Below are 23,065 nucleotides of genomic sequence, written 5' to 3' on the forward strand. Positions count from 1 at the left end.
AAAATGACCCCCAAACCACCCCAAACATCCCCCAAACCCTACAAAATAGACCCCAAATCACTTCCAACATAAAACCCCACAAACTGACCCCACAAACTGCCCCCAAACATCCCCCAAACCCTACAAAGTGACCCCAAATCCCCCGCTCACTCAATGAGGTCCGAGAGCCCACTGTAGATTTCGTCGTCCCCATCGCAGTCCTCAGTGGGGAAGGGTCTGTTTGGGGGGGGGCGCAGTTTTATGGGGTCAGGGACCCGGGTCCCATAGGGCTGGGGGGTCTTGATCCCATAGGAACAGGTCAGCCGGATCCCATATGTTTGTGGGGTCTGGGTCCCATTGGGGTTGGGAACTTGAGTCCCATAGGATCAGAGACACGGGTCTGTGGGGTTGGGGGGGTCACAGACCCTATGGGGTTGGGGATGTGGGACCCATGGGGGGGGGTGGGATTTAGGATCCATGGGGTTGGGGACATGGGTTTATAGGGTTGGGGACATGGGACCCATGGATATGGGGACGTGTGTCCTATGGGGTTGGGGATGTGGGTCCTATGGGGTTGGGGACATGGGACCCATGGATATGGGGATGTGGGTCCTATGGGTATGGGGACATGGAACCCATGGGGGAGGTGGGATTTGGGACCCATGGGGTTGGGGATGTGGGTTTATAGGGTTGGGGACATGGGACCCATGGGGGGGGTGGGATTTGGGATCCATGGGGTTGGGGACATGGGTTTATAGGGTTGGGGACATGGGACCCATGGATATGGGGATGTGGGTCCTATGGGGTTGGGGACATTGGACCCATGGATTTGGGGACGTGGGTCCTATGGGGTTGGGGACATGGGACCCATGGATATGGGGACGTGGGTCTTATGAGTATGGGGATGTGGGACCCATGGATATGGGGAAGTGGGTCCTATGGGGTTGGGGACATGGGACCCATGGATTTGGGGATGTGGGATCCATGGATATGGGGACGAGGGTCCTATGGATATGGGGACATGGGACCCATGGATATGGGGATGTGGGTTCTATGGGGCTGGGGATGTGGGACCCATGGATATGGGGACATGGGACCCATGGATATGGGGATGTGGGTCTTATGGGTACGGGGACAAGGGACCCATGGTTATGGGGACGTGGGTTCTATGGGGTTGGGGACATGGGACCCATGGATATGGGGATGTGGGTCTTATGGGGTTGGGGATGTTTGATCCATGGATATGGGGACATTGGACTCATGGATAGGGGGACATGTGTCCTATGGGGCTGGGGACATGGGACCCATGGATATGGGGACATGTGTCCTATGGGGTTGGGGACATGGGACCCATGGATACGGGGACATGTGTCCTATGGGGTTGGGGACATGGGACCCATAGATTTGGGGACATCAACGGGACCCCCGCCCTCACGTGAAGCCTTTGCTCTGTGCGATGGGCGTCCAGGACAGCGTGGACAAAGTGTCGATCACCTGAGGGCAGAAATGGGGTCACCGGGGGGGGGGGAAGGGGGGTGACCGTCCCCAGGTTGTCCCCAATCCTGTCCCCAACGCCGGCGTCCCACCTTCCCAAAATCCTGAACGTCAAAGAGGTCGAAGGCCCCGAAGAGGCGATGCTTGGGGAGCCCGAATTTGTCGGCGCAGGCGGTCAGGAAGGTGCGGATGTTCCTCAGGCACAGGAACTGCGGTGGCAGATGTCACCGTCACCGATGGCGGCCCCGTTTGTCACCGTCACCGACGGCGGCCCCGTTTGTCACCATCACCGACAGCGTCCCCGTTTGTCACCATCACGGACGGCGTCCCCGTTTGTCACCGTCACCAACAGCGTCCCCATTTGTCACCGTCACCGATGGTGCCCCCATTTGTCACCGTCACTGACGGCGGCCCCGTTTGTCACCGTCACCGATGGCGCCCCCGTTTGTCACCGTCACCGATGGCGTCCCCATTTGTCACCGTCACCGACAGCGTCCCCATTTGTCACCGTCACCGATGGTGCCCCGTTTGTCACCGTCACCGATGGCGTCCCCATTTGTCACCGTCACCGATGGTGCCCCGTTTGTCACCGTCACCGATGGTGCCCCCGTTTGTCACCGTCACCGACAGTGTCCCCATTTGTCACCGTCACCGATGGTGCCCCCATTTGTCACCGTCACCGACAGCGTCCCCATTTGTCACCGTCACTGATGGTGCCCCCATTTGTCACCGTCACCAATGGCGCCCCGTTTGTCACCGTCACCAATGGCGCCCCATTTGTCACCGTCACCGATGGTGCCCCCATTTGTCACCGTCACCGATGGTGCCCCGTTTGTCACCGTCACCAATGGCGCCCCGTTTGTCACTGTCACCGATGGTGCCCCCATTTGTCACCGTCACCGATGGCGCCCCGTTTGTCACCGTCACCGATGGCGCCCCCGTTTGTCACCGTCACTGATGGCGCCCCCATTTGTCACCGTCACCGATGGCAGCCCCGTTTGTCACCATCACCGACAGCGTCCCCGTTTGTCACTGTCACCGATGGCGCCCCCGTTTGTCACCGTCACCGATGGCGCCCCGTTTGTCACCGTCACCGACAGCGTCCCCATTTGTCACCGTCACCGATGGTGCCCCGTTTGTCACCGTCACCGATGGTGCCCCCGTTTGTCACCGTCACCGACAGTGTCCCCATTTGTCACCGTCACCGATGGTGCCCCCATTTGTCACCGTCACTGACGGCGGCCCCGTTTGTCACTGTCACCGATGGCGCCCCCGTTTGTCACCGTCACCGACAGCGTCCCCGTTTGTCACTGTCACCGATGGTGCCCCCATTTGTCACCGTCACCAATGGCGCCCCGTTTGTCACCGTCACCGATGGCGCCCCATTTGTCACCGTCACCGATGGCATCCCCATTTGTCACCGTCACCGACGGTGTCCCCATTTGTCACCGTCACCGATGGTGCCCCGTTTGTCACCGTCACCGATGGCGCCCCGTTTGTCACCATCACCGACGGCGTCCCCGTTTGTCACCGCCGCTCTCGGCTCCCACCGCCGCTGCCCCCCGCCGTCGCCGTCATCATCGTCAAACTCTGTCGTCGTCGTCACCGTCGTCGGTCGTACCCGCTGTCATTGTCACCCCCATGGTCATTGTCACCCCAACTGTTGTCACCCCAACCATTGTCACCCCAACAGTCATTGTCACCCCAGTGGTCATTGTCACCCCAACAAGTCACTGTCAACCTGATTGTCATTGTCACCCCAACCATTGTCACCCCAACATTCAATGTCACCTCAGTGGTCATTGTCACCCCAACAATTGTCACCCTAACAGTCATTTTCACCCCAACAGTTATTGTCATCCCAGTGTAATTGTCACCACAACTGTCATTGTCACCCGAACAAGTCACTGTCAACCCGATGGTCACTGTCACCCCAACCGTTGTCACCCTAACAGTCATTGTCACCCCAACAGTCATTGTCACCCCAATGGTCATTGTCACCCCAACAGTCATTGTCACCTCAGCAGTCATTGTCACCCCAACCGTTGTCACCCTAACAGTCATTGTCACCCCAATGGTCATTGTCACCCCCGTGGTCATTGTCACCCCAACAGTTGTCACCCCAACAGTCACTGTCACCCCAATGGTCATTGTCACCCCAACAGTTGTCACCTCAACAGTCACTGTCACCCTAATTGTCAGCCTAACAGTTACTGTCACCCCAGTGGTTGTTGTCACCCCAACATTCAGTGCCAACCCACTGGTCACTGTCACCCCAACAGTTGTCACCCCAACAAGTCATTGTCACCCCAACAGTTGTCACCCCAACATTCAATGTCAACCCAATACTCATTGTCACCTCAACAGTTGTCACCCCAACAAGTCATTGTCACCCCAACAGTTGTCACCCCAACATTCAATGTCAACCCAATACTCATTGTCACCTCAACAGTCGTCACCCCAACAGTCATCACCCCAACATTCAATGCCAACCCACTGGTCACTGTCACCCCAACAGTCGTCACCCCAACAAGTCGTTGTCACCCCAACAGTCATGGTGACCCAACAGTGTCCACCCAGCAGTCACTGCCACCTCCACAGCCATTGTCACCCCGCTGACTATTGTCACCCCAGCGGTCGCCGTCACCCCAGTGGCACCATCACTGTCACCATCAGCGTCGATCCTGTCGTCACTTCACCACCTCTGTCACCGTCACCCCACCGCCATCACTGTCACCTCCATTCCCTCCAGCCCCGCCATCAGTGCCCCCCAAGACCCCCTGGTTGTCACTGTCACTGTCACTGTCGCTGTCACCCCAATCTCCCCCCTCCCTGGGGATCTCCCTCCCCTCTTACCCCTCCCTGGGGCAACAACATCCCCCAATACCCCCCCCCCCACCCTCCATTTACCCCTCGCCCGGGGCAATTACCATCTCATTTACATCCTCCTCCCTCCCTGGGGGCAGCTCTACCCTTATTCCACCCCCACCCCCCCCTTTCCCCATTAATTATTCACCCTCTGTCGCACACCTGTGACATTTGGGGACGGGGACAAATGTCCCTGGGGGGCACGGCGTTGGGCAGGAGGGCGTTGAGGAGGTGACAGAGAAGAACCCCATCCCTCAACGCCTGTGCCAGGTCCCAAACTTGTCCCGTAGGGCTGCTGGCACGGTGACCGGCCGGGAGAACTCGTGCTGTCACCAACCAATGGGCGCATTGCCTCCACACCTCCATGGGGGGACAACTGGGGGTCGTTTTTGGGGAAGAGGAAGGTGGGAAGTGGGGTCGTGGTGGGGGTCACAGGTGGAAAGAGATGATGGGGATGGGATCCTGTGGGTCACTTCTGGAAGGAGATGATGGATATGGGGTCGTTGTGGGGTCACAGGTGGAAAGAAGTGATGGGGATGGGATGCTGGTGGGTCACTTCTGGAAGGAGGCGATGGATATGGGTTTGCTGTGGGGTCACAGGTGGAAAGAGGTGATGGGGATGGGATCCTGTGGGTCACTTTTGGGAAGGATGAGGTGGATACGGGGTCGTGGTGGGGTCACAGGTGGAAAGAGGTGATGGGGATGGGATCCTGTGGGTCACTTTTGGGAAGGATGAGGTGGATACGGGGTCCTGGTGGGATCACAGGTGGAAAGAGGTGATGGAGGTGGGATCCTGGTGGGTCACTTCTGGAAGGAGATGATGGATATGGGGTCGTTGTGGGGTCACAGGTGGAAAGAAGTGATGGGGATGGGATCCTGGTGGGTCACTTCTGGAAGGAGGCGATGGATATGGGGTTGCTGTGGGGTCACAGGTGGAAAGAGATGATGGAGGTGGGATCCTGGTGGGTCACTTCTGGAAGGATGAGGTGGATATGGGGTCCTGGTGGGTCACTGCCAGAAGAAAAGATGAATATGGGGTTGTTGTGGGTCACTTCTGGAGGGAGGTGAAGGATATGGGGTGGTGGTTGGTTCCCTCTGGGGAGGAGCAGTGGTTGTGGGGTCCTGGTGGGGTCGCTTCTGGAAGGAGACGATGGATATGGGGCCGTGGTGGGGTCACAGATGGAAAGAGATGATGGGGATGGGATCCTGTGGGTCACTTTTGGGAAGGATGAGGTGGATACGGGGTCGTGGTGGGATCACAGGTGGAAAGAGATGATGGAGATGGGATCCTGGTGGGTCCCTCTGGGGAGGAGCAGTGGTTGTGGGGTCCTGGTGGGGTCGCTTCTGGAAGGAGACGATGGATATGGGGTCGCTGTGGGGTCACAGGTGGAAAGAGATGATGGAGGTGGGATCCTGTGGGTCACTTCTGGAAGGATGAGGTGGATATGGGGTGCTGGTGGGGTCACTCTGGACGGATCCGATGGATGTAGGATCGAGGTGGGATCACTCTGGACAGATCAGATGGATGTAGGATCGCGGTGGGATCACTCTGGACGGATCCGATGGATATAGGATTGAGGTGGGATCACTCCGGACGGATCCAATGGATGTGGGATCGAGGTGGGATCACTCCGGATGGATCCGATGGGTGTAGGATCGAGGTGGGATCACTCTGGACGGATCCAATGGATGTAGGGTCGAGGTGGGATCACTCTGGACGGATCTGATGGATGTAGGGTCGAGGTGGGATGACTCTGGACGGATCCAATGGATGTGGGATCGAGGTGGGATCACTCTGGACAGATCTGATGGATGTAGGATCGAGGTGGGATCACTCTGGACGGATCTGATGGATGTAGGGTCGAGGTGGGATCACTCTGGACGGATCTGATGGATGTAGGGTCGAGGTGGGATCACTCTGGACGGATCTGATGGATGTAGGGTCGAGGTGGGATCACTCTGGACGGATCTGATGGATGTAGGGTCGAGGTGGGATCACTCTGGACGGATCTGATGGATGTAGGGTCGAGGTGGGATCACTCCGGACGGATCCAATGGATATGGGATCCAGGTGGGATGACTCTGGATGGATCCGATGGATGTGGGATCGAGGTGGGATCCCTTCTGGAGATAACCCTCCCTCCCCAATGGCGCTGAGTCCCCGCGGCCGTGGGAAGGACCAACCACCACCTTCCTCTTCCCACCACCGCCACCGGATCCGAACAGGGGCCGACCGCGATGCGTCCCTCCCCACCCCACACCCACCTTTGGGGAGAACCCGGTGGTCTCGTGGATCCCCACCCCCCCGGGGCCGTGGGGGGGGATTCTATGGGCATAGGGCCCGGGGTGGGCCTGGGGTCTGAGGGGTCCGGAAGCGATGTGAACGGTGCTGCGCCTGCGCCCCACAGATTGCAGGGGATGATGGGAACCGGGGCCCGGATGTGGGGGATGCGGGTGGGGAGGAAGCGACATCACTGGGGCCTCTGTGGGGCCCCGCCGGCATCGCTGGGGGTGGGGAGAGAGGAGGGGTTATGGGGGGGCACAGAGCTATGGGGCGGCGATGGGTCCTGGGCCATGGGGAGTCAGGCATGGAAGAAAGGAGGATCCATCCCGGTCCTTTGGGATCGAGGTGATCCATCCTGATTTTATGGGATTGGGGTGTCCAGATATAGGAACTCATTCTGGTCCTTTGGGATCGAGGTGTTGGATATGGGATCCACCCTGGTCCTTTGGGATCGGGATGTTGGATATGGGATCCACCCTGGTCCTTTGGGATCGAGGTGATCCATCCTGATTTTGTGGGATTGGGGTGTCCAGATATAGGAACTCATTCTGGTCCTTAGGGATCGCGGTGTTGGATATGGGATCCACCCTGGTCCTTTGGGATGGAAGTGTCTGGATATGGGATCCATCTTGGTCCTTTGGGATCGAGGTGTTGGATATGGGGACCCACCCTGGTCCTTAGGGATCGAGGTGTTGGATATGGGATCCACCCTGGTCCTTTAGGATCGAGGTGTCCAGATACAGGAACTCATTCTGGTCCTTTGGGATCGAGGTGTTGGATATAGGAAATCATTCTGGTCCTTTGGGATCGAGGTGTTGGATATGGGGATCCACCCTGGTCCTTTGGGATCGAGGTGTTGGATATGGGATCCACCCTGGTCCTTTGGGATCGAGGTGTTGGATATGGGATCTACCCTGGTCCTTTGGGATCGAGGTGTTGGATATGGGGACACATCCTGCTCCTTTGGGATCGAAGATTTTGGGGACCGTGGGTGACCCACCCGGCCCTCTGGGGGACACAGCTTTTCGGGGACAGGGACCCCATAAATCCCAGGATGGACCCAAATGTCCAGGAATGGTGACCCAGGACCCCAAGAGAACCCAAAGTCCCAGCACAGTGACCCGTCCTGGTGCCGTGGGGACCCCAAACCATTGGGATTGTCATATGGGGGGGGACCCTACGATCCAGGGACAGCGAGTGACCCACGGAGCCCACGAGGGACACAGATATTTGGGGACGGTGACATCTGTGCTCACAGTGACCCCAAGCAGACCCAGATTTATGGGGATGGCGACCCAAGGGATGCAGATTTATGGGGATGGCGACCCAAGGGATGCAGATATTTGGGGACAGTGACATCTCTGCCCATGGTGACCCCAAGCGGACCCAGATTTATAGGGACGGCGACCCAAGGGACACAGATATTTGGGGACAGTGACATCTCTGCCCATGGTGACCCAGAGTGGACCCAGATTTATGGGGACAGCGACCCAAGGGACACAGATTTATGGGGATGGCGACCCAAGGGACGCAGATATTTGGGGACGGTGACATCTCTGCACGCGGTGACCCCAAGCAGACCCAGATTTATGGGGACGGTGACATCTCTGCTCACAGTGACCCAGAGAAGACTCAGATTTATGGGGACGGTGACATCTCTGCTCACAGTGACCCCAAGCAGACCCAGATTTATGGGGATGGCGACCCAAGGGATGCAGATTTATGGGGACGGTGACATCTCTGCCCACGGTGACCCCGAGCAGACCCAGATTTATGGGGACGGTGACATCTCTGCTCACAGTGACCCAGAGAAGACTCAGATTTATGGGGACGGTGACATCTCTGCTCACAGTGACCCCAAGCAGACCCAGATTTATGGGGATGGCGACCCAAGGGATGCAGATATTTGGGGACGGTGACATCTCTGCCCATGGTGACCCCAAGCGGACCCAGATTTATGGGGACAGCGACCCAAGGGACGCAGATTTATGGGGACGGTGACATCTCTGCCCATGGTGACCCAGAGTGGACCCAGATTTATGGGGACGGCGACCCAAGGGACACAGATTTATGGGGACGGTGACATCTCTGCTCACAGTGACCCCGAGCAGACCCAGATTTATGGGGACGGCGACCCAAGGGACGCAGATTTATGGGGACGGTGACATCTCTGCTCACAGTGACCCCAAGCAGACCCAGATTTATGGGGATGGCGACCCAAGGGATGCAGATTTATGGGGACGGTGACATCTCTGCCCACGGTGACCCCGAGCAGACCCAGATTTATGGGGACGGCGACCCAAGGGACGCAGATATTTGGGGACGGTGACATCTCTGCCCACGGTGACCCAGAGCAGACCCAGATTTATGGGGACGGCGACCCATCCTGCCTTATAGGGGACCCGGGGATGGAGCCCCAACGTCCCCCACCCCCAACATCCCAAGAGGTGCCGGCGCTGCCCCACATCCCCCCCCCCTGCTGTCCCCTCCCCCCCCCAGCAGTGTTGCAATGCGGCCCCCCGCCAGCTGCCTTCCCCGAAATGAGGAAGGCCCCACACGTCCGGGCAGCTCCTCCCTAAATCAGGGAGGGGGGAGGGGGGGGTTATGGGGTTGGGGGGTGGGGACGGGGATCCCTCCCTAATATCGGCCCCCTATGGGGGTTCCCTCGCCAAGGACCCCCACCTCTCAGCCCCACGGATTGACCCCGGTCCCCTTGATCCCACAGTTGACCCCGCTGTCGGGGTGCTGGTGTGTGGGGTGAATCTCGCTGACCCCATAGATCTGGGTCTGGGTTACCCATTAACCAGCGCTGCCGCTATAAAGGGACGTCCCCCATTCCCACCCCCCATCCCCCCCCCGTGTCCCCTGTGTCCCCTGTGTGTCCCCCGCTCTCAGCCATGGGGCTGCTGCTTCTGCCCCTCCTGCTCGGCGTTCTGCTGCTGCACGTGGCCCCCGCACCTGCACAGATGTGAGTTGTACCCCCCCCCCCCACCCATGGGACCCCCACCCATGGGGACCCCCCCGCCACCCCCCCCCACACCCCCCGCCTTTGGGACCCCCCTCGTCTCTGCGTCTCCCAAACTCACAGGACCCCCATCCTGGGACCCCTCGTGCACCCATGGGAACCCCCACCCATGGGAACCCCCACCCATGGGACCCCCACCCTTGGGGACCCCCACCTATGGGAACCCCCACCTATGGGAACCCCCACCCATGGGACCCCCACCCATGGGAACCCCCACCCTTGGGGACCCCCACCCATGGGAACCCCCACCCATGGGACCTCCACCCTTGGGGACCCCCACCCATGGGAACCCCCACCCATGGGACCCCCACCCTTGGGGACCCCCACCCATGGGAACCCCCACCCATGGGACCCCCACCCATGGGACCCCCACCCTTCGGGACCCCCACCCATGGGAACCCCCACCTATGGGAACCCACACCCATGGGACCCCCAACCATGGGGACCCCCCTCACCCCCCCCGCCTTTGGGACCCACCTCATCTCTGCGTCTCCCAAACTCGCAGGACCCCCATCCTGGGACCCCTCATGCACCCATGGGAACCCCCACCCATGGGAACCCCCACCCATGGGACCCCCACCCTTGGGGACCCCCACCCATGGGAACCCCCACCTATGGGAACCCACACCCATGGGACCCCCAACCATGGGGACCCCCCTCACCCCCCCCGCCTTTGGGACCCCCCTCATCTCTGCGTCTCCCAAACTCGTAGGACCCCCATCCTGGGACCCCTCATGCACCCATGGGAACCCCCACCTATGGGAACCCACACCCATGGGACCCCCACCCTTGGGGACCCCCCTCGCCCCCCCCGCCTTTGGGACCCCCCTCGTCTCTGCGTCTCCCAAACTCACAGGACCCCCATCCTGGGACCCCTCGTGCACCCATGGGAACCCCCACCCATGGGAACCCCCACCCATGGGACCCCCACCCTTGGGGACCCCCACCTATGGGAACCCCACCTATGGGAACCCCCACCCATGGGAACCCCCACCCATGGGACCCCCACCCTTGGGGACTCCCACCTATGGGAACCCCCACCTATGGGAACCCCCACACATGGGACCCCCACCCATGGGAACCCCCACCCTTGGGGACCCCCACCCATGGGAACCCCCACCCATGGGACCCCCACCCTTGGGGACCCCCACCCATGGGAACCCCCACCTATGGGAACCCACACCCATGGGACCCCCACCCTTGGGGACCCCCACCCATGGGAACCCCCACCTATGTGAACCCACACCCATGGGACCCCCACCCTTGGGGACCCCCCTCACCCCCCCCCGCCTTTGGGACCCCCCTCATCTCTGCGTCTCCCAAACTCACAGGACCCCCATCCTGGGACCCCTCGTGCACCCATGGGAACCCCCACCCATGGGACCCCCACCCATGGGACCCCCACCCATGGGAACCCCACCTATGGGAACCCCACCTATGGGAACCCCCACCCATGGGACCCCCAACCATGGGGACCCCCCCTCTTCCCCCCTCCCATCTCCCCACCCCCCCCGCCGTTGGGACCCCCCTCGTCTCTGCGTCTCCCAAACTCGTAGGACCCCCATCCTGGGACCCCTCATGCACGCTTGGAATCCCCCACCTATGGGAAACCCCACCCATGGGACCCCCACCCTTGGGGACCCCCACCTATGGGAACCCCCACCTATGGGAACCCACACCCATGGGACCCCCACCCTTGGGGCCCCACCCCCCCCACCGTTGGGACCCCCCTTGTCTCTGTGTCTCCCAAACTCGTAGGACCCCCATCCTGGGACCCCTCATGCACCCATGGGAACCCCCACCTATGGGACCCCCATCCATGAGAACCCCCATCTATGGGAACCCCCACCCTTGGGACCCCCACCCTTGGGGACCCCCCCTCCCACCCCCCACCCCCCCACCCCCCCACTCCCCCCTGCCTTTCGGACCCCCCTCACCTCTGCGTCTCCCAGACTCGTAGGACCCCCATCCTGGGACCCCTCATGCACCCATGGGAACCCCCACCCGTGGGACTCGTGCAGCAATGAGGCTGCAGTGGGGGTTATAGGGCCGCAATGGTGGTTATAGGGCTGCAGTGGGGGTTACAGGGCCTCAATGGGGTTATAGGGCTGCAGTGGTGGTTATAGGGCTGCAATGGTGGTTATAGGGCTGCAATGGTGGTTATAGGGCTGCAGTGGGGGTTACAGGGCCACAATGGGGTTATTGGGCTGCAGTGGGGTTTACAGGGCTGCAGTGGGGTTTATAGGGCTACAGTGGGGGTTATTAGGCTGCAGTGGGGGTTATAGGGCTGCAATGGTGGTGCAATAGGGCTGCAGTGGGGCTTATAGGGCTGCAATGGGGTTATAGGGCTGCACTGGAGGTTATAGGGCTGTAGTGGGGGTTATTAGGCTGCAGCGGTGGTTATAGGGCTGCAATGGTGGTGCAATAGGGCTGCAGTGGGGGTTATAGGGCTGCAGTGGGGTTTATAGGGCTGCAATGGGGTTACAGGGCTGCAGTGGGGGTTATAGGGCTGCAGTGGTGGTTATAGGGCCTCAATGGGGTTATAGGGCCTCAATGGGGTTATAGGGCCGCAATGGTGGTTATAGGGCCGCAATGGGGCTTATAGGGCTGCAGTGATGGTTATCGGGCCGCAATGGTGGTTATAGGGCTGCAGTGGGGTTTATAGGGCCGCAATGGTGGTTATAGGGCTGCAGTGGGGCTTATAGGGCTGCCGTGGGGGTTACAGGGCCACAATGGTGGTTATAGGGCTGCAGTGGGGTTTATAGGGCTACAGTGGGGTTACAGGGCTGCAGTGGGGCAATAGGGTTGCAGTGGGGGTTAAAGGGCTGCAATGGTGGTTATAGGGCTGCAGTGGGGGTTATAGGGCTGCAGTGGTGGTTATAGGGCTGCAGAGGGGGTTATAGGGCTGCAGTTGGGGTTATAGGGCCGCAATGGTGGTTATAGGGCTGCAGAGGGGGTTATAGGGCTGCAGTGGTGGTTATAGGGCTGCAGTGGGGATTACAGGGCTGCAGTGGTGGTTATAGGACATCAATGGGGTTATAGGGCCGCAATGGTGGTTATCGGGCTGCAGGGGGGGTTATAAGGCTGCAGTGGGGATTACAGGGCTGCAGTGGTGGTTATAGGACATCAATGGGGCTATAGGGCCGCAATGGTGGTTATCGGGCTGCAGGGGGGGTTATAGGGCTGCAGTGGGGATTATAGGGCAGCAGTGGGGCTTATAGGGCTGCAGTGCAGGTTTTGGGTTGCCACAGACCCACAAAGGGCTCTCGGCGATGCTATGGGTTCCCCAGAGAAGTGTGGGGCCGGGTCAGGGTGCCGTTTTGGGGTCGGATCAAGGGGGCGTCGCCATTGGAGATGTGGGGCCGGGCCGCTTTCCCCTCTAAGACGCGGCGACCCCATAGGGTGACCATGGTGACCCCGGCGGTGCTGCGGCTGGACACGGACGAGCTGCTGGTGCTGGAGGCGCCGGGTTTGTCGTCCCCCGTCGAGGCCAACGTCGTGGTGCAGGATTTCCCCCAAAAGCGCAAAGTCCTCTTCCAGATCCGCAAGCAGCTCAACCCCGCAGAGGGGATGATGGCCACCGCCACCGTCAAGGTGCGTCCCCACCCCGCGTCGCCGCCCCGCTGGGGGGCACCCGACCCCCGACCCCAATCGCAGCCCCGACCCCAATCCTGACCTTAATGTTAATCTTAATCTTGAACTCAACTGTAATTTAACCCTAAACCTGACCCTAACCCTAACCCTAAACCTAGCCCTAAACTTAACCCTAACCCTAACCCTAACCCTAACCCTAACCCTAAACCTGACCCTAATATCCTAACCCTAACCCTAACCCTAACCTTAACCTTAACCCTAACCCTAACCCTAACCCTAAACCTAAACCTGACCCTAAACCTGACCCTAATATCCCAACCCTAACCCTAACCCAAACCCTAAACCTAACCCTAACCCTAACCCTAACCCTAAACCTAAACCTAACCCTAAACCTGACCCTAATATCCCAACCCTAACCCTAACCCAAACCCTAAACCTAACCCTAACCCTAACCCTAAACCTGACACTAATATCCCAACCCTAACCCTAACCCTAAACCTGACCCTAATATCCCAACCCTAACCCTAACCCTAACCCTAACCCTAACCCTAACCCTAACCCCAACCCTAACCCTAACCCTAACCCTAACCCTAACCCTAACCTTAACCCCAGCCCTAAACCTAACCCCAATCCTATAACTGCAACCTTAACCTCAGCCCTGTAGGTGTCCTTAGGGTTGGTCACTCTGGGGTCTTTGGGGTCAGTCCTGTTGCTGCTCTTAGGGTCGGTCACTCTGGGGTCTTTGGGGTCAGCCCAGTAGGTGTCCTTAGGGTCGCTCACCCTGGGTTCTTTGGGGTCAGTCCTGTTGCTGTCATTAGGGTCTCTCACTTTGGGGTCTTTGGGGTCAGCCCTGTAGGTGTCCTTAGGGTCTCTCACCTTGGGGTCTTTGAAGTCAGCCCTGTAGACGCCATTAGGGTCTCTCACCTTGGGGTCTTTGGGGTCAGCCCTGTAGGTGTCCTTAGGGTCGGTCACCCTGGGGTCTTTGGGGTCAGTCCTGTAGGTGTCCTTAGGGTCGGTCACCTTGGGGTCTTTGGGGTCAGCCCTGTAGGTGTCCTTAGGGTCGGTCACCCTGGGGTCTTTGGGGTCAGTCCTGTTGCTGTCATTAGGGTCGGTCACCTTGGGGTCTTTGGGGTCAGCCCTGTAGGTGTCCTTAGGGTCTCTCACCTTGGGGTCTTTGAAGTCAGCCCTGTAGACGCCATTAGGGTCTCTCACCTTGGGGTCTTTGGGGTCAGCCCTGTAGGTGCCCTTAGGATTGCTCACCTTGGGGTCTTTGGGGCCAGCCCTGTAGGTGTCCTTAGGGTCGGTCACCTTGGGGTCTTTGGGGTCAGTCCTGTTGCTGCTCTTAGGGTCTCTCACCTTGGGGTCTTTGGGGTCAGCCCTGTAGGTGTCCTTAGGGTTGGTCACCTTGGGGTCTTTGGGGTCAGTCCTGTAGGTGTCCTTAGGGTCGGTCACCTTGGGGTCTTTGGGGTCAGCCCTGTAGGTGTCCTTAGGGTCGGTCACCTTGGGGTCTTTGGGGTCAGTCCTGTTGCTGCTCTTAGGGTCTCTCACCTTGGGGTCTTTGGGGTCAGCCCTGTAGACGCCATTAGGGTTCTCTCACCTTGGGGTCTTTGGGGTCAGTCCTGTCGGTGTCCTTAGGGTCGGTCACCTTGGGGTCTTTGAAGTCAGCCCTGTAGGTGTCCTTAGGGTCTCTCACCTTGGGATCTTTGGGGTCAGCCCTGTAGGTGTCCTTAGGGTCGCTCACCCTGGGTTCTTTGGGGTCAGTCCTGTTGCTGTCATTAGGGTCGCTCACTTTGGGGTTTTTGGGGTCAGCCCTGTAGGTGTCCTTAGGGTCTCTCACCTTGGGGTCTTTGAAGTCAGCCCTGTAGACGCCATTAGGGTCTCTCACCTTGGGGTCTTTGGGGTCAGCCCTGTAGGTGTCCTTAGGGTCGGTCACCTTGGGGTCTTTGGGGTCAGCCCTGTAGGTGTCCTTAGGGTCTCTCACCCTGGGTTCTTTGGGGTCAGCCCTGTTGCTGCCATTAGGGTCGGTCACGGAACAGAAACCCCAGTGCTCATAGTGACAACCACCTCATGGTATTTTGGGGTCAGTATTTTGGGGTCCTTGGAGTCTTTGGGGCCAGTCACCTCAGTGCATCCCCATCCCGGTCCCCTGACTGCAGTTGTCCCCCGCTGTCCCCTGTCCCTACAGGTGCCGGTCAAGCTGCTGCCGCAGGTGGTGGGGAAGCACTTTGTGTCGGTGGTGGCACGGGTGGGACAGGTGACCCTGGAGAAGGTGCTGCTGGTGTCCCTGCAGAGCGGCCACATCTTCCTGCAGACCGACAAACCCATCTACACCCCCGGCTCCACCGGTGAGCCCTGGGCTGCTGGCCTTGGCATTCGGGGACAATTTGGGGACCGTCCTCTTTGTGTCCCTTCTTCAGGGCTCAGGAGCATCCTGGGACCTTGCCATGATGTCCCCTTTGGGGTCAGGACCTGTTTGGAGTCATCCTCTCTATGCCCCCTATGGAGGTCCAGGATTCATTTTGGGGTCTTTCCTTGATGTCCCATTGAGGTCCTGCACCTACCTGTGCAATATTGGGGTTCAGAGTCCATTTGGGGACTTCCCACGATGTCCCCTTTGGGGTCAGGACCTGTTTGGAGTCATCCTCCCTAGGCGCCCGATGGAGGTCCAGGATTCATTTTGGGGTCTTCCACTGACGTCCCATTGAGGTCCTGCACCTACGTGTGCAATATTGGGGTTCAGAACCCATTTGGGGACCTTCCCAGGATGTCCCCATTGGGATCCAGCACCCACATGGGGACATTCTGGGGTTCAGAACCCATTTGGAGACTTCCCAGGATGTCCCCATTGGGGTCAGGGCCTGTTTGGAGTCATCCTCTCTATGCTCCCTATGGAGGTCCAGGATTCATTCTGGGGTCTTCCGTTGACGTCCCCATTGAGGTCCAGCACCCATACTGGGACATTCTGGGGTCCAGGACGCATTTTGGGACATCGCTAATGATGTTCCCATTGGGGTCAGGACCTGTTTGGAGTCATCCTCCCTAGGCACCCTATGGAGGTCCAGGATTCATTTTGGGGTCTTCCGTTGATGTCCCCATTGAGGTCCTGCACCTACGTGTGCAGTATTGGGGTTCAGAATCCATTTGGGGACTTCCCAGAATGTCCCCATTGAGGTCCTGCACCCATACTGGGACATACTGGGGTGCAGAACCCCTTTTGTGGACATCCCTATGATGTCCCCTTTGGGGTCAGGGCCTGTTTGGAGTCATCCTCTCTATGCCCCCTATGGAGGTCCAGGATTCATTGTGGGGTCTTCCATTGACGTCCCCATTGAGGTCCAGCACCCATACTGGGACATTCTGGGGTCCAGGACCCATTTGAGGACATCCCTATGATGTCCCCTTTGGGGTCAGGACCTGTTTGGAGTCATCCTCCCTAAGCACCCTATGGAGGTCCAGGATTCATTTTGGGGTCTTCCATTGACGTCCCCATTGAGGTCCAGCACCCATACTGGGACATTCTGGGGTCCAGGACCCATTTGAGGACATCCCTATGATGTCCCCTTTGGGGTCAGGACCTGTTTGGAGTCATCCTCTCTATGCCCCCTATGGAGGTCCAGGATTCTTTTTGAGGACTTTCCTTGATGTCCCATTGAGGTCCTGCACCTACCTGTGCAATATTGGGGTTCAGAACCCATTTGGGGACCTTCCCAGGATGTCCCCATTGGGATCCAGCACCCACATGGGGACATTCTGGGGTTCAGAACCCATTTGGAGACTTCCCAGGATGTCCCCATTGGGGTCAGGACCTGTTTGGAGTCATCCTCTCTATGCCCCCTATGGAGGTCCAGGATTCATTTTGGGGTTTTCCTTGATGTCCCATTGATTTCCTGCACCTACCTGTGCAATAATGGGGTTCAGAATCCATTTGGGGACCTTCCCATGGTGTCCCTATTGGGTTCCAGCACCCACATGGAAACATATTGGAGTCCAAGACCTGGGCCATCCTCTTTATGGCCTCTATTGGGGTCCGGAATTCATTTTGGGGTCTCCTCCTGATGTCCCCTTGGTGTCCCCAACCATGTCCCCACCATGTCCCCTGTGTCCCCTCCCAGTGCTCTGCCGTCTCTTCGCCCTGAGTCGCTTCATGCAGCCTCTGCTGAAGACGGTGATCGTGGAGGTCAAGGTGAGTGACCCAGCGGCACGAGAACGACGTGGTGACACGGGGACGTGGTGACATGGGGACGGTGCCACCCTAATCCCCCCTCCCCACAGACACCCGATAACGTCATCATCAAACAAGTGCCCGTGTCGTCCCCCATGAGGAACGGGATCTTCTCCATCAACCACAACCTGCCGGAGGTGGTCAGGTGGGTGTCACCCCCCAGAATGGGGCACCCTGACCCTGTCCCTGTCCCTGTCCCTGTCCCCTCACCCCCATCCCCACTTTTTCCAGCCTGGGGACGTGGACAATCACGGCCAAATTTGAAGACTCGCAGGACCAGGTCTTCAGCACGCAATTTGAAGTCAAGGAATACGGTACGGTGGGGTGGGGGATCTCCACCCCAAACCCACTGATCCCTCGTGCCCCATCCCGGACCCACAAGTGTCTCCTCCGCAGTGCTGCCAAGCTTTGAGGTGACTCTGGATCCACAGGAGAAGTTTCTCTACATTGACCGGCAGGAGGATTTTCGGGTGTCCATCACAGCCAGGTGGGGTGGGAACCCCAAAACCACTTGTTGTGGGGTCAGACTGAGGGTGATGGGGAGGACGGTCCTATTCCACCTGGGTGTGATACAGCCAGGGAGGAGAAGGACTGGGGACATGGGGTGATGGGGATTTGGGGTGGTGGGGATTTGGGGTGGTGGGGATGAGGGTGATGGGGACACAGGGTGATGGGGATGAGGGTTGTCACCATCAGGATTTGGGATGGTGGGGATTTGGGGTGGTGGGGATGAGGGCAATGAGGACACGGGGCGATGGGGACGAGGGTCGTCACCCTCGGGATTGGGGTGATGGGGATTTGGGGTGGTGGGGATGAGGGCAATGGGGACACGGGGTGATGGGGACGAGGGTCGTCACCCTCAGGACTTGGGGTGGTGTGGATTTGGGATGGTGGGGATGAGGGCGATGGGGACATGGGGTGACGGGGACGAGGGTCGTCACCCTCAGGACTTGGGGTGGTGGGGATTTGGGGTGGTGGGGATGAGGGCAATGAGGACACGGGGTGATGGGGACGAGGGTTGTCACCCTCTGGACTTGGGGAGGTGGGGATTTGGGGTGGTGGGTATGAGGGTAATGGGGACACGGGGTGATGGGGACGAGGGTCATCACCCTCAGGACTTGGGGTGGTGAGGATTTGGGGTGGTGGGGATGAGGGCAATGAGGACACGGGGTGATGGGGATGAGGGTCGTCACCCTCGGGATTTGGGGTGGTGGGGATGAGGGCAATGGGGACACAGGGCGATGGGGATGAGGGTCGTCACCCTCAGGACTTGGGGTGGTGGGGATGAGGGCAATGAGGACACGGGGTGACGGGGACGAGGGTCGTCACCCTCAGGACTTGGGGAGGTGGGGATTTGGGGTGGTGGGGATGAGGGCAATGGGGACACGAGGCGATGGGGATGAGGGTCATCATCCTCGTGATTTGGGGTGGTGGGGATTTGGGATGATGAGGAACATGGAGTGGTGGGAGTTAGGGAGCGGTAGGGATGAGGGCAGTTTGGGGGTGGTAAGGGCAGTTTGGTAGGGACAGGGGCAATTTGGGAATTGGGGGGTGATGAGGACACGGGGTGGTGGGGATTTGGGATGATAGAGATGAGGGCAGGGGGTGGATGGAGTTTGGGGTGGTGAGGACATTGCGGTGGAGGAGGGTGAGAGTTTGGTGTGGATTTGGGGTGACGAGGACACGGGGTGGTGGGGAGGCAGGGCAGCACGAGAGTGGGAACATTGGGTGACAGCGACACGGGATGCGACGGGGACAGCCGGTGCTGGAGATGTGGGGACAGGCAAAGGTGGGGACGTGTTGTGACGGCCGTGATGTGTCCCCAGGTACCTGTATGGGAAGAACCTGCAGGGGACAGCCTTCGTCCTCTTTGGCGTGATGGTGGATGACGAGAGAAAGACCATCCCCCAGTCCCTGCAGCGCGTCAAGGTGGCCCTGTCCCCTGTCCCTGTCCCCGTTCCCGTCCCCGTGGCTGTCCCCCTGTCCCTCTGACCCCGTGCTGCAGGTGACCGATGGGGACGGAGAGGCTGTGCTGCCCATGGCCATGCTGCGGCAGCGCTTTGCCAACCTCCAGGAGCTGGTGGGACACTCGCTCTACGTCACCGTCACCGTCCTCACCGAGTCAGGTGACAGAGGGACAGAGGGACGTGTCCGGCTTCGTGTCACGGTCCTCGATGCACTGGGATGGTTTAGGGATACGTATTGGGAACACAGAGGGTCCTGGGTAGGGCCCAGTAGGGACGCGTGGATCTGGATGGGAGGACAAGGACAACAAGGACAGGGAGGTATGGGGATAAGGACACGTGGGGGCTGTGGACTGCAGAAATAAGGAAAGATGGGGATGAAGGTGGTACAGATGGGAGCAGCCAGAGCTACCTACAGTTGGGCAGGGGGACACTGGGGGACCAGGAGCCTCGTCCTGGGTGACATCGCTGTCCCCGTGGCCACCGCAGGCAGCGACATGGTGGAGGCGCAGCGCAGCGGCATCCGCATCGTGACGTCCCCGTACACCATCCACTTCACCCACACCCCCAAGTTCTTCAAACCAGGGATGCCCTTCGATCTGACGGTAATGGCACATGGGGACAGGGACGGGGATGGGGACAGGGACAGGGACGGGGCTGGGGGGCTGGGGGTTTCAATCCAGACCCCTCTGGCACCGGAGTCTTCAGAATGGGGATGGGGAAGGGGGAATCCCATGGGGTTGTCTGCCCCCACGTCATATCCCTGTGTCACCTGGATGGCACCTGGTGTCTGTCCTCACACCGCATCCCTGTGTCACCTCCCCTGTGCCGTGTCCCCGGGCTGAGCCATGTCCCCGTGCCATTTTCCTGTGCCACGTCCCCACACCGTGTGTCACAACCCCATTCTGAGCCTGTCGTGTCCCTGTGCCACGTCCCCGTGGTTTGTCCCCGTGCCATGTCCTTGTGTCACATCCGCATTGAATGTCCCCGTACCACGTCCTCACGCGGTGTCCCATGCCGTGCTGCATCCTCCACAGGTTTATGTCACCAACCCCGATAATTCCCCGGCTCCACGCATCCCCGTCAAGGCCGACGACTTCCAGGGCCTCGTCTCCACCCAGCGAGATGGCAAAGCCAAGCTGGTCCTCAACATGCCAGCCAACAAGAACTCTGTCCCCATCACTGTGAGTGGGGACGGGGACAGGGGACCTGGGTCTGGGATGGAGCAGGGCATCCAGGGTGAGCCGTGATGGCCGGAGTCGGGGACGGCGACAACAATCGAGGGGAGCAAACCCCAAATGACCAGCGCAGGGGGGAACCAGGGTGTCCAAAGTGGGCAGGGTGGCTGGGACAAGCAGGATGGCCAAGGGCAAGAGCAGCAGAGCTGGGGTGGCAGGTTGACCAGGTCACCCGTGGTGGCCAAGACCTCCGTGGTGGCTGAGAACCCCACGGTGGTCAAGTTATCTATGGTAGATGAGACCTTACTGACAACCACGATGTCTGTGGTGGCCAAGTCACCCACGGTATCCAAGGCCTTCATGGTGACCAAGTCGTTTATGGTAGTCAAGACCTTCAGAGAGGCAAAAAAATACATGATGACCAAGTCACCCATGATGGTCAAATTATCCATAGCAGCCAATGTCTCCATAGTGGCTGAGACTCTCATGGTAGCCAAGATTTTCATGGCAGCCACAACCTCCGTAGTGACTGAGACCTCCATGGTGACAAAGTCACCGATGGTACCAAGGCCTTCGTGCTGGCCAAGTCATGAATGGCAGCCAAGACCTGCAAAGTGGCCAAGACCTCCATGGTGGCCAAATCATCCATGGAAATCGAGACATTCATGGCAGCCAAGACTTTGATGGCAGCCAAAATTTCCAGGGTGGCTGAGGCTTCCAAGGTGAACGAGTAACTCATGACAGCCAAGACCTTCATGGTTGCCATAACCTCCACAGTGGTCAAGTCACCCATGGCAACCAAGACCTCCATGGTGGCCATCACCTATGGCAACCAAGACTTTTATGGTGGCCAAATCATCCATGGCAACCAAGACCTCCATGGTGGCCAAGTCACCCATGGCAACCAAGACCTTCATGGCAGCCAAGACATTGATGGCAGCCAAAATTTCCGGGGTGGCTGAGGCATCCAAGGTGAACGAGTGACTCATGACAGCCAAGACCTTCATGGTTACCATAACCTACATGGTGGCCAAGTCATGAATGGCAACCAAGACCTCCATGGTGGCCAAATCATCCATGGCAACCAAGACCTCCATGTTGGTCAAGACCCCCCTGGAGACCCCTGCCCGGGTTCATACCTCTCCGCATTGACGCACCATGCCTCCTTTGCTGCAGGTGAGGACAGCCCAGAAGGATCTGCCCCCGGAGCGCCAGGCCTCGCAGCAGATGGTGGCCGAGGCGTATCAAAGCCAGGGGAACTCTGGCAACTACCTGCACCTGGCGGTGGGCGCTAGCCAGGTACAGCCTGGGGACAACCTCCCCATCAACTTCCATCTCAAGAGCAACAGAGAGGACGTCCGCAGATCCGTTTCCTACTTCACCTACCTGGTAAGCGCGCATGACTTCTGCCACCCCCAACCCCATCCCAGGGATCGGGGTGCCCAGACCACCCCCCCACTCGGCCTTTCCTTACCCACCGCAGATCCTGAGCAAGGGGCACATCGTCCACGTGGGACGGCAGCCAAGGGAAGGTGACCAGAGCCTGGTCACTATGTCACTTCCCGTGACGGCCAACCTCATCCCTTCCTTCCGTATCGTGGCCTACTACCATGTGAAACCTGGTGAGATCGTGGCTGATTCGGTCTGGGTCGACGTCAAGGACACCTGCATGGGCAGTGTGAGCGCGTCCCCGTCGTCTCTGGAGTTGGGGGAGGACCACTGGGGCATCGATTGGCCCTTGAGAGGGGTTCAGTCGGCTTTCAGAGCGGATCGCGTGGTGCTTCAGTGGCTCCTTTTGGGGCCTGGGGTTCCCTGGGGGACTGACGGTGTCCTTGGGCAGCTTGAGTGGCCCAACAGGGAGCTTGGAGGTCCTTGTGGACTTGGATATCCCTTGAGGAACTGGAGTAGCCCAGTGGAGACTTGAGTGGCCCACCAGGGACTTGCATAGCCATCAGAGCTTGGACAGCCCTTGGGAAACTTGAGGATCCAATGGGAATCTTGGTTGGCCTGATGGGGGACTTGTAGGTTCTTGGAGGCTTGAGGAACTTGAGTGGCTAATAGGCATTTTGGGTGGCCAAAAGGGTGATTTGGGTGTCCTTTTTACTCGGAAATCCCTCGTGGAACTTGAATTGACCCCTGTGGTCTTGGGTGTCCTCGAGGACCCGGGTGGTCCTTGGGGAATTTGAATGGCCCAGTAGAAATTTGAGTGGCCCGATGGGCCTGGAGAACCTCAGGTGTTCTTTGAGAAGATTGGGTGTCTCGGAGGGCATCTTTTGGGGAACTGGGTGCTGCTGGGCGGCCTGAATGTCCTTGGGAGGGCGAAGTGTCTTTGAGGAACCCATAGGATGTTTAGGTGGCCTTTGAGAGGAGCGGGTGGCCCACGATGGTTCGGATGCTCCACGGGGGGACCAGGTGGCTCATGCAGGGTTTGCTCTTCAAGAGAGGCTTGAATGCCCT

The 23,065-nt window shown here is 59.2% G+C and overlaps 1 protein-coding gene across 1 annotated transcript in view; it reads left to right on the forward strand.

Annotated features, from left to right (window-relative positions):
• Positions 1-9,522: 9,522 nt before the first annotated feature.
• Positions 9,523-23,065, forward strand: part of LOC306957743 (A.superbus venom factor 1-like) — a gene marked incomplete at both ends in the record, with an annotated part of 31,226 nt that continues 17,683 nt past the window's right edge. The window contains 13 exon segments of the mRNA XM_079551212.1: positions 9,523-9,593; positions 13,052-13,244; positions 15,430-15,589; positions 17,357-17,427; positions 17,517-17,611; positions 17,698-17,780; positions 17,863-17,953; positions 19,293-19,395; positions 19,472-19,592; positions 19,920-20,035; positions 20,468-20,614; positions 21,785-21,997; positions 22,092-22,286. Coding sequence (XP_079407338.1) covers positions 9,523-9,593; positions 13,052-13,244; positions 15,430-15,589; positions 17,357-17,427; positions 17,517-17,611; positions 17,698-17,780; positions 17,863-17,953; positions 19,293-19,395; positions 19,472-19,592; positions 19,920-20,035; positions 20,468-20,614; positions 21,785-21,997; positions 22,092-22,286 — 1,659 coding nt within the window.

This window comes from Tetrao urogallus (assembly GCF_951394365.1).
Source record: "Tetrao urogallus genome assembly, contig: scaffold_129, whole genome shotgun sequence".
Lineage (NCBI taxonomy): Eukaryota > Metazoa > Chordata > Aves > Galliformes > Phasianidae > Tetrao > Tetrao urogallus.